Here is a 12,563-nt window from a genome sequence, read left to right on the forward strand (position 1 = left end):
ATCGGTTTGTGATGTGACAAACTTTTTTTCCCAAAATATATTTTTGATTTTTTTTGTTATGTGATTTTGGAATGATGAAATAGGATAAATGCAATCCATTGAACCTAAATATGACTTTCCATGAAATAAAACATAATGAGCAATACTTGGTGATTACTATTTGGATGTATCCTATTTCTATGCATCTCACTTTCATCACACACAATAAGAATTAAAATATTTAAATGAAGATATAAAAAGAATTTATCACGTAACAAATTATGATAAGATAATTTGGTGGATGCACAAAGATAGATATATACCCAGATATATCTGAGTAATTTTCATACTGATACAACTTTTCTAATCATATGGTAAACTGTGATTGGACAATTGGGACAGAAAGATAGGTGGAATGCAGGATGCAGTGGGGTATTTTTCTTCTTTAATTACCACTAGTTACTAAAGGACAAAAATGCCCCTAGTAATTCATTTACCAAGAGAACAAAAAAACTTAGAAAAATAAAAAGTTTAACCCCAAGGCTTATAAATAAACTCCATTGTTGCACCTCAAAATCAGAGTCCAGAAAGAACAAGAAGAACAAGAAAGACAGAGAGAGCCTCGATGACGAGGAAGAAAGTGAAGTTGGTTTGGATTGCAAGTGATAATGCAAGAAAAGCCAGTTTCAAGAAACGAAGGCTCGGATTGTTAAAGAAAGTAAGTGAACTCACCACTCTCTGCGGCGTTTTCGCCTTTGCCGTCGTCAATGGCCCCGACGAGGACCATCCCGTCATCTGGCCATCTCTCTCCGTCGCTCAACACCTCTACCGTCGCTTTCTCAGCCTTCCGGAAGTCGAACGCCAGAAGAAAATGACGAATCAAGAGACATATCTCAAGGAATGCACCACTAAAGCTCAAGATATGCTAAAGAAACTCATCAAGAAGAATCAAGAACTCGAACTCGATCTTCTGATGCATCAATTGCATCAAGGTCATCATATTTCCCAACTCACCAATGGGGAATTGCTCGCATTGTTCTGGATGGTCGGAGAGAGAATAAGAGACTGCCAAAAACGAATCGAGTATCATCAACAGGTTCATCGTCTTCCTCCTCCTCCTACTGAATTTGTTCCTTCTAACTCTTCTCTGCTTGAAATAGGGAGCAATGAGATGGATCTTGTTGATAATGGAAGGAATTTGATGGATCAATGGTTTATTGATATGGTGATGAATTCGAATGATAAAATTGGGGGAAATAGTAGCAATATGGCAGGGGAGTTGGGGTTTGTTCAATCGGAAGTGAATATGGGCGATTTGATGAATGGAGAAAATTTGATGGTGGGAATCAGCGAATTAGGCGGAACGGAAACGATTATTGTTGAAGGAGATGGCGATGAGAACATTTTGTTATCGGAGTGGAATTTTGGGGTAAATGACAATTCTGGAATGTGTGAGATTGAGAAGCTTGTGAACGACATTAATGGCGTTGGTGTTGAGGCTACTGTTAGTCATATGGATTTCACTCACCAAGCGGGTTTTGGAATCGGTGGTGACGTCAATGGTGGAGACCCTATGGGGAGTCTGTACTCCGATGCCTGCTACTACGGCGACAGTGGTGGTGTAAGGATTGATGTGAATGATGATGTAGAGATGTTGCTTCAAGGATTGTTTGAAAGTGAAATAAGCTGCAGCAATGGAAATGAAATTCAACATGGAAATGGAAATGAGAATCAGAATAATGAAGGTGGAGACGTTGAAGATGATCTTCTAAGTAAGGAATGGCAAAACAACTTTACTCCATGATTGCTTCTTCTTAATTAAGTTCTAAATAATGGAGGAATTTGAGGGTTACTCCAATTGTCTCTCTCTCTATATATAAAAATATTATGATGGTATGAATTATGATCTAGTGTCTAAAGAAAATAGAATAATGTGTTAGTTTCTTATGAGTAGTTAAAATCTAGTTCCCTTTTTTAAGTCTGGATTAATGGAAATATTTGGAGTAGTCTACTTAAGCATTTTCTAGATATTAAAAAAAAATGTATGATCATCATGGTTAATGATCACTATTTTAGTATTTGTCCAGATAATTCTGTATCAAGTTTGTCTAAGTTAATTGAGTGAAGTTTAAATTGTCTCTTTTTATAAGAATTTAAATATAAGATTTTTCATATATTATTGATATATACTTATTTAGTGAATTCGGAAATTCGATTTTCGATCTCTCCCAATTTTTTTATAATATTTGGAATGGAAGAATAGAACATCTGGCTTCGAATTCATGAACTAGGTTTATTTTAATAAAATTGTAAATGTTTCTATTATTGTTGTTATTATTGTCGTTGTTGTTGTTGTTGTTATTGTTGTTGTTGTTGTTGTTGTTGTTGTTGTTGTTGGAACTCCCACAATGACATCACATGCATGCAATTGCAGAAGATGGTGAAACGTGAGAACATGAGGGTGGCAATATTTTGGATAATTATTCTTCTTTTGGCTTATTCTTGGAATTTGAGGAATATTTTTTTAACATAATAATGTGTATTTTTTTAGGAATAATAATGGGTATTTGAATCATTTAACAAATGTGAAATCTAATAATAAACATATTATTAAAAAATGAGAATGACTAATTTTTTAAATTAATCTCATTTTGAGGTATATCTCGTCTTGTTTTGGGAGTAAAGAGAGACAATGATGATACGAAACAAAATTTAGTAATTATTTGAGAATATTTGTTGGTTACTCATGTGTTATTTTTACTATGTCTATTAATATTAAAATATATTATTAATAATTACAATTATGTATTACGTTTGATTGATAACGAACGATATGGTATTTCAATAATTAAAATTCTAAACAAGTAAAAAATGATGTAACTTACGTATCTAGTACGTTGGTTTTGAATGACATGATAAGATCATTGATTTTGTAATATTCAAACGGCACGTGTACAACGAGACATCATATTATAATAGAATATACCTAGTCAGAGTCTCCACCCGCAACATCGATAAAAGTAGTAACCCTAAAAAGCAACGACTTAAACCATCTAAACTTAAAAACATAAAGGTTGAAAAAACATTTTTAGTCATTAACTTTTATGAAGATTAACGATTTAGGTCCCGTTTAGTAACTATTTGTTTTTTTAAAAAAATAAGCCTATAATTTTTTTTTTTTTGCCTTTGTGTTTTGCTTTTTACTAATATTTTTAAAAATCAAGCCAAGTTTTGAAAACTAAACAAAGATCATTTTTAATTTTTTTTTTTAATTTGGCTAAGAATTCAACTCTTTACCTAAGAAATATGCAAACAATTGCAAAAAAGAAATTACGAAGAATTAGGTTTAATTTTTAAAAATAAAAAATCAAATGGTTACCAAATGAAGTATTAGTCTCTTTTTATTTTAATATATAACAAACACTTATTTTTATATTTTTAATTTTGCAACAATTTAGTCCATATACACTTTCAAATTTTTAACAATTGTACAGGGCAGGGACTACGTCATGACAAATGTTAAAATACATATACTAAATTGTTACATAAAAAAATTGATGACTAAGACCTCATTTGATAATCATTTAGTTTTTTTTTAAAAAAATTAAGCCTATAGTTCTTCCACCTCTAACTTTTTAATTTGTTATCTACTTTTTACTTGTGTTTTAAAAAATCAAGCCGAATTTTGAAAATTAAAATAATAGTTTTAAAAGCTTGTTTTTCTTTTTAGAATTCTGCTAAAAAATCAATTTTTGTACTTGAGAAAGATGCAAATGATTGTAAGAAATTAAGATGAAATATGTTAATTGTCAAAAAACCAAAACCAAAAAACAAAACGATTACCAAATGAGACCTAATTTATTAAAAATAAAAAATATAGAGAGAGAGATATTGAGGCTTAGTTTGGAGTTGTAGCTTCTAAAATAATTTCTCGTGATTGTAGTTCTAAAAAACAATTGTAAAATGAAGAAAATTAGTAGTATTTGTTCAATTTTAATTTTGAACATGAAAAAGTATGTTAAATTTTTTGGATAAATAATAGTAAATTGTCGTGATGGATAATAATGCCTAAATTAAATAGACCTATTTTCAAAATTTATATTTTTTTATAATTATTTAGGAAGCATTTAGGACAAGGGTTATCATCAAAATATAATAACCACCTCTTGCTACAAGAAAACTAATTCAAAACCTCCAATTAACTACAATCAACACTATTTCAAAACCCGCATTTGCTACAGTATTTACTATTTACTACAACTTTTACTATTTTACATTCATCATTTTTTTTTATCATTTGCTACAGTATTTACTATTTCCTTCTCAAACTAAAATAGTTTACATCTCAGACACATACTATTATAACCTAAACTAAAATAATCTATACCCAAAGACAAACTATCATAATCCAACTATAACAATCTATAACTATAATAACTAGTTTATTGTCCCAAACGCCTCTTAGATGTTATATCATATATGTTGAAAACTTAAATTTATATATTCTTTGCTCTAATTTTCTTCAAAGAAAAAATATAAGATTATTTTTTAAATATAGGAGAAATATGTGCTATTATGTAAAGAAAAAAATGATAGCATTGCACTAACCAATTTAAAATTTTAGGATATAGATATTCACTGCATAAGGAATATACTAAATATACAAAATAAATCTTAATCTATAAATAATAAAATTGAAATTTTGCTTAAAAGTTGGTCAGAAACAAATTTTTAAAACGATGAGAACAAATCAGTCTTTTGAAGAGTGTCCATGCATAAACAAATCAATTTAGACTCTCAACTAAAACTTCTTTTGAAGAGTGTCCATGCATCAAGTTTAATCATCTATTTTATTAATTCAACATCTCGAAAAGCCTATACACGTATAAGAATAAAATGCATCGACAATTTTCAAATGTAATCTTAATAAAGGGTCTAAATAATTGATTCACTTATAATAATTTAGAAGATAAATTTAAAACGGAATTAAATAATTTTTACAATATTTTTCAAACCAAATCTTAAAAAAAATGATTAATCGATAAATTTATGAAAGTTCAAGATTTAAATAGGTATAATTTAAAATGAAAATTTCTCCAAAATAGATTAAAGACAACATGATCTCACATGTTTCATGAACAGCCCTGACACACATATGTATAGATTTAAAAATCTACCACGTGGCCTGTCATGCATGCAATTCCGGAAACTGGTGAGACGTGAAACTGTGAGAGTTGTATTGTAATATTTTGGATTTAATTATTCTTCTTTTGGCTTATTCTTCAAAAGCATTTGAGGAATATTCTTTTTAAATAATATTATGGATAATTTGAAATTATCATATATATAAATATATATATTAAATCTGTAGATTGATGTTGTTTTACTTTATTTGAAAGAGAAAACAATTTAATAATTATTAAGAAAAAATTAATGATTATCTGTATATTATCCTTACTATCTTTATTAATATTGATAAATAGTTGATCATATGTAATACATTCATTGACAATAATGATATGATATTTTAATAATTGACCTTCTAAACAAGTCAAAAATGACGTAAGTTACATATCTAGTGTGTCGGTTTCGAAAGATACAATAAGAACACTGATTTCATGATATTCAGATGTCGCATGCAGAACACGACATCATACTTTAATAGAATATGTTTAATCAGATTTCCAGGAGTGACATCGATAAAAATAGTAACCCTAAAAACTAACAACTCAAAGCATTCACACTCTTAAAAGTTAAAACAAATATTCTTAATCATGAATATTTATGGAAAGTAAAAATTTAGTCTCTTGATCTTTAGTATGTAACAATTTATGATGTGTTTGAGGCGAAGACTATCCTAAGATTATAATAACTACTAAAGTAAATACTATTTTGTATTCCCCAATTAGTTACAGTCAATATTATTTCTAAACCCTCATTTTCTATAGTATTTACTATTTATTATGGCTTTTACTATTTCACATTCATATCTTTTTATTCATTGCTACAGTGTTTACTATTTCGTTCACAAATTAAAATAGTTTACACTTTAAACACATAATATTATAACCCAAGCTAATATAATCTATACCCCAAACACAAACTATTATAACTTAACTATAATAACCTAGGACTATAATAATCAACTCTTTGCCCCAAACGCCCCTTAGTCTATACACTTTTAAATACATAACGATTGTTCAAGATACAGATGACATCATTACAAATTTTAAAACACAAGTACTAAATTATTATAAAACTAAAAATATAGAGACAAAATCATGAGGTGTTTTCAAATAAAGGAAAATGAACCAACTTATTTATAAATATAACAAAACGTTACTATCTATCAATGATAGACTGCGAGATTGATGTCCATCGTGATCTGTCGTCCATTGATATATGTCTATCGCGATCTATCACTGATAGACAGTAATATTTTGTTATACTAAAAATATTTTCAAGAGTTTTACCATTTAAAACAATTACCCTTAAGTTCATTACCCACTAAAATTTAGCAATTAAATTATTACTTTCATAAAATTCACTATCGTTTAATTTAGATAAAATCCTGCCTCGAAATTCACGAAAGGAAAGAAATCATATTACAAATCTCGATACATTTCATCACTAAAGAAGAGAAGATATTTTTAATCTTTGGTACTCATAGCCTTAAAATTATAAAAGATTAATGGCAATAAGAACAAAAGAAAAAGAGAAGAAGAAAAAAAGATTTTAAAATAATGATAATTTTTTCACATAAAAACAAAGAAAAGAAAAAAGCAACAGTTCAACCAATTGTCTCAAATATCATTGCAAAAACTAATAAAGATTAAGACAAACTAATTTAAAGCAGTGAAACAAACTATGGTTTAACTTTAATAGGTTCAGATATGATTCTAACACCAAACATTTAATAGCAATAAATGTCTTTTCTAAACCAGCCACAACTCTAAATTCTCCTCCATTTTCCACCCTTAGTTTTTGTTTCTTTTTTTTTTTTTTTTTTTATCCTTTTTACTTGTTTACTTTGTATAAATCTACACCCACCAAAAAAAAAATCAATTTATATTTTCTTTTTTAAAATTAATTTTATTTAATATATGATTTGAGTTTAGTAGTATTTTGGTCCATAAGTTTTCCAACTTGACATTTTAACCTTTATTTTAATTTTTTTATATATTTTTTTGGCCTCATTTGTCTTTATTTGTTCAAGTACACACACATACATACATACATACACACACACACATATACACACACCTATACATACATACATACATATACACACATACACAAACATACATATATATATACACATACATATATTAACTTCTCCTTTCCATTTTCAGATGGAAAGTGAACAAAATGCTATATAAACTAAAATAGCTCGAAAAATCAAAAGTATAATTTATCTTTTTTTTTTTTTTTTTTTATAAATAACTGTATTTGATATTGTTGAATGATATTCACTCAACACCATGTAGAGGTGAAAAGATTCAAAACTTTGGCTTCTTGACCAATAGTAGGTGTCCTAACTAGGTGATCTATTCACATGTTTAACAGATGTTCATGGGATAGAGATGGAGGCAAGGATAAGCTTCTCTAGTTTTGTCTCCATTCTCTAATTTATTCTTCATTCCACGAAAGTTTTCGTTTACTTCAATAGATTTCTTGTGAAAAATTTATGGAAATTGTGTTCTCCGCAAAGAATTGTTGGTCATTCAGTTTTGTTAATAAAAAAATTCAATGAAAATGTTTTGGATTTTTTTTTTCCATGAAAACTCTCTATTTAAATGCTTAATTTCCAATTAAAAAAAATCATGAACATTGTAAAAGAAACCAAATAACACTTCATAAACATATCAAATTAGTTGGTCTCATAACATTTCTTTTTTTTTTTTTTTCTATTTATGTATTATAAAATGGTGAAAACATTATTGTCAATAGAAAGTTATCAAATATATTGTAAATAAATCAATATATGGCGAAACTAGCTATAGAATACAATACTATAGGATTAGGAATTTCTACAAATTAATTGGCTAGGGTTAAAATAGATTTATTTTATCAAATAATATATAATTAAAAAAATAATGTATTTGTAGGTTTAGCATATAATTAAGCATATGTTCTTTTTATTATTATTATTATTATTATTAAGCATATGAATATCATATTTGAACATGACAAAGTTTTTGTGGCTTCTCATGATTGATTATTTTGTATTTTTATAAATTTTAGTTGATATAAATATAAAAAAAAAATTCTTTGGTTTTTTTTTTTTAATATTCAACATCTGAAAGGTGAGATTTTGACATTTTGGTTGAAATTATATATATATATATATATATAAATTAAATTATAGCAAAATAAATTAAATTATGTCAATTTTGTTGAGTTAGAAACTTTATCTTTTATTTATGTTATAACAAATGGGTTTCAAAATTTATTATACCTAGATTATATACCGATTCATTAGTGTCATTGTTAATATCCATTCATATATTATATTTATAAATCTATCATATATATGAAAAAAATGTTATTAGGAGAAACTCTTTACCATACATTTTGCCTTTATATTTTTAGTAAATTTATGAAAATACAAGATTTAAATAGGTATAATTTAAGGGATGTAAAATGAAAATTTCAGAAAAATGGATTAAAGACAACAAGATCTCACATGTTTCTTGAATAGCTAGCCTCACACACATATGTAAAGATTTAAAAATCTTCCACGTGGTCTGTCATGCATGTAATTCCGGAAACCGGTGAGATTGTGAGAGTTGTATTGTAACATTTTGGATTTAATTATTCTTCTTTTGGCTTATTCTCCAAAAGAATTTGAGGAATATTCTTTTTAAATAATAATATGGGTAATTTGAAATTATCACATTATATATATATATATATATATAAGAGAGAAAAACAAAATGTAATAATAGATTATAAAAAAATTTAAAAATAATAATAATTTTTTCACATAAAAACAAAGGAAAGAAAAAGGCAACAATTCATCGACCAATTGTCTCAAATTAAAATGCAAACTGTTTATGTAACCGTAATTCCCATTTTACACCTAATATAGTATATATATATATATTTTTGGAATAATAAATAATAATAAAGTTTTTTTTTTTAGTCAAAATGATAACTAAGAATGATAAAGTAATATTTAATTTTGGGTTAATTGCTATATAACTACCCCTACTATTCTAGATTTTCCTTTTGACAACTCTTTTTAAAATTCACCAATCATAATTTCAATGTTGACCGACAAAAATATGAATTTTTATTACGATAATAAATTGTTTAAAGTTTATTTTTTTCATAACTTTGTAGGGTATGAATTTTATATAGCTTTTGGGATATATTCTATTTCTTTCTTCTTTTTTTTTTTTCAAGTAAGGTTGGGTAGATTTAGTAATTTCTCTAAAGGTGTTTAATTATATAGGCTACACAACTTTTGCTTATAATTAAACATCAAATTTAGGTTTTGGTTAATAATTTCTTTGTTTTGGATTTTGGATTTTGGGCTTTGAAAATTGAATTTTTTTTCTCCAAATCTTTTTACAGTAATTGGGCCTAAAGACTAGGCTTAAGTTCTATTAATTAGGCCCAAAGGCCAGACTCAAGTCCAATTAAATTAGGCCAAAGGTTAGGCCCATGACCAATGAAGGTCAGGCCCAAACCCATGAAGTCCATCAGGGAGCTCTATAAATAGAGAAGCTCCCTCATTTGCAAAGGTCAACATTTCTACATTCCGAGAGCTAGAGATAATTCATCAACACTCAATAAAGACCCACAGCTACATTCCAGCAAGCGGCATGTTTGTAACTCCAACTGGGTCAAATTACTATTTTACCCTTGGGTTACCTCTGACTCCTTAAGTACTAGTGCTCCTCTAATGAATAACATGTTTATGATCTAACCAATAAATAGAAATCCTTTTTGAGTCATGAGAGGGTAGGACCTTTTGTTCAAGTCCTGGAGACACCACTTGAGGGAACACTCATCCACTCGGTCTTATCCCAAAATTGTAGGCATATTGGGTAAAGGAATTAGCCACCCTCACCCATGCAAATCAAAATGGTAGGCATATTGGGTCAAGGAATTATTAAGCATATGAATATCATATTTGAACATGACAAAGTTTTTGTGGCTTCTCATAATTTATTATTTTGTATTTTTATAGATTTTAGTTGATATAAATATAAAAAAAATTCTTTGGTTTTTTTTTTAATATTCAACATCTGAAAGGTGAGATTTTGACATTTTGGTTGTGTGTATATATATATATATATAATTAAATTATAGCAAAATAAATTAAATTATGTCAGTTTTAATGAGTTAGAAACTTTATATTTTATTTTATGTTATAACGAATGGGTCTCAAAGTTTAATATGCCAAGATTATATACCGATTCATTAGTGTCATTGTTAATATCCATTCATATATTATATTTATAAATCTATCCTATATATGAAAAAAAATGTTATTAGGAGAAACTCTTTACCTATACATTTTGCCTTTATATTTTTAGTAAATTTATGAAAATTCAAGATTTAAATAAGTATAATTTAAGAGATGTAAAATGAAAATTTCTGAAAAATGGATTAAAGACAACATGATCTCACATGTTTCTTGAATAGCTAGCCTCACGCACATATGTATAGATTTAAAAACCTTCCACTTGGTCTGTCGTGCATGCAATTCCGAAAACCGGTGAGATTGTGAGAGTTGTATTGTAACATTTTAGATTTAATTATTCTTCTTTTGGCTTATTCTTCAAAAGAATTTGAGGAATATTCTTTTTAAATAATAATATGGGTAATTTGAAATTAGCATATATAAATATATATTTATTAAATCTGTGGCCTGATGTTGTTTTACTTTATTTGAAAGAGAAAATGTCTCAAATTACAAGGACCATCCCGTCATCAGGCCATCTCTCTCCACCGCTCAACACCTCTACCGTCGCTTTCTCAGCCTTCTGGAACTCGAAGGCCAGAAGAAAATGACGAATCAAGAGACATATCTCAAGGAACGAGCCACCAAAGCTCAAGATATGCTAAAGAAACTCGTCAAGAAGAATCAAGAACTCGAACTCGATCTTCTGATGCATAAATTGCATCAAGGTCGTTATATTTCCCAACTCACCAACGGGGAACTGCTTGTATTTTTCTGGATGGTCAGAGAGAGCTTAAGAGACTGCCGAAAACGAATCGAGTATCATCAACAAGTTCATTGTCTTCCTCCTCCTCCTACGGAATTTGTTCCTTCTAACTCTCCTTTGCTTGAAATATGGAGCAATGAGATGGATCTGGTTGATAATGGAAGAAATTTGATGGATCAATGGTTTATTGATATGGTGATGAATTCGAATGATAAAATTGGGGGAAGTAGTAGCAATATGGCAGGGGAGTTAGAGTTTGTTCAATCGGAAGTGAATATAGGCGATTTGATGAATGGAGGAAATTCGATGGTGGGAATCGACGAATTAGGCGGAACGGAAACGATTATTGTTGGTGGAGATGGAGATGAGAACATTTTATTATCGGAGTGGAATTTAGAGGTAAATGAAAATTCTGGAATGAGTGAGATTGAGAAGTTTGTGAAAGACATTAATGGCGTTGGTGTTGAGGCTATTGTTAGTCATATGGATTTCACTAACCAAGTGGGTTTTGGAATCGGTGGTGACCGGTGGGGACCCTATGGGGAGTCTTTATTCCGATGGTTGCTACTACGGTGACGATGGTGGTGTAGAGATTGATGTAAATGATGATGCAGAGATGTTGCTTCAAGGATTGTTTGAAAGTGGAATAAGTTGCAGCAATGAAAATGGAAATGGAAATGAAATTCAAAATAGAAATGGAAATGAGAATCAAAATAATGAAGGTGAAGACGTTGAAGATGATCTTCTAAGTAAGGAATGGCAAAACAAATTTACTCCATGATTGCTTCTTCTTAATTAAGCTCTAAATAATGGAGGAATTTGGGAGTAACTCCAATTTTTTCTCTCTCTCTCTCTATATATATATAAAAATATTATGATGGTATGAATTATGATCTAGTGTCTAAAGAAAATAGAATAATGTGTTAGTTTCTTATGAGTAGTTAAAATCTAATTCTCTTTTTTAATTTTAGACTTGAAGATTAGAATCCTCCACTCCACATTTTATAATTATTTAAATGATTTTATAAAATTATTTTTTGTGATAAGTCATTTTAATATTTTCATCTTAAAAAGTAATCAAATGTGATTTTGAATTATTGACATTTAGTTTTAAAATTGGTTTTATAATCTTCACATCACTCCCAAAAAAATCGAAGAAATTAGTATTTTTTTCACGTTCTTCTTGGTCAATCACTTGACCGAAAAATCAATCTTCATTGACTAGAAATTATTAAGGCAAATGATAACCATTTACATTTTATGTTAAATTTTGATTTTTAAGAATTAAACTTACAGAACTACTTTTATTCATTAATTTCTTTGTTTGGTTTATTTACGTTTTAGTATTGTTTTAAGAAATCAAGTCAAATTTTAAAAATTAAAAAGGAAATATAATTTTTTTAA

The 12,563-nt window shown here is 28.3% G+C and overlaps 1 protein-coding gene across 1 annotated transcript; it reads left to right on the forward strand.

Moving 5' to 3' along the window:
- Window positions 1-546: 546 nt before the first annotated feature.
- Window positions 547-1,888, forward strand: LOC150031548 (agamous-like MADS-box protein AGL82). The gene has a single exon (XM_090308879.1). The coding sequence runs from the start codon at window positions 605-607 to the stop codon at window positions 1,781-1,783; it is 1,179 nt and encodes a 392-aa protein (XP_090165005.1). The 5' UTR covers window positions 547-604; the 3' UTR covers window positions 1,784-1,888.
- The last annotated feature ends 10,675 nt before the right edge of the window (window positions 1,889-12,563 follow it).

This window comes from Benincasa hispida, unplaced genomic scaffold (assembly GCF_027475165.1).
Source record: "Benincasa hispida cultivar pf3 unplaced genomic scaffold, pf3_genome.v1.1 HicScf115, whole genome shotgun sequence".
Taxonomy (NCBI): Eukaryota; Viridiplantae; Streptophyta; class Magnoliopsida; order Cucurbitales; family Cucurbitaceae; genus Benincasa; species Benincasa hispida.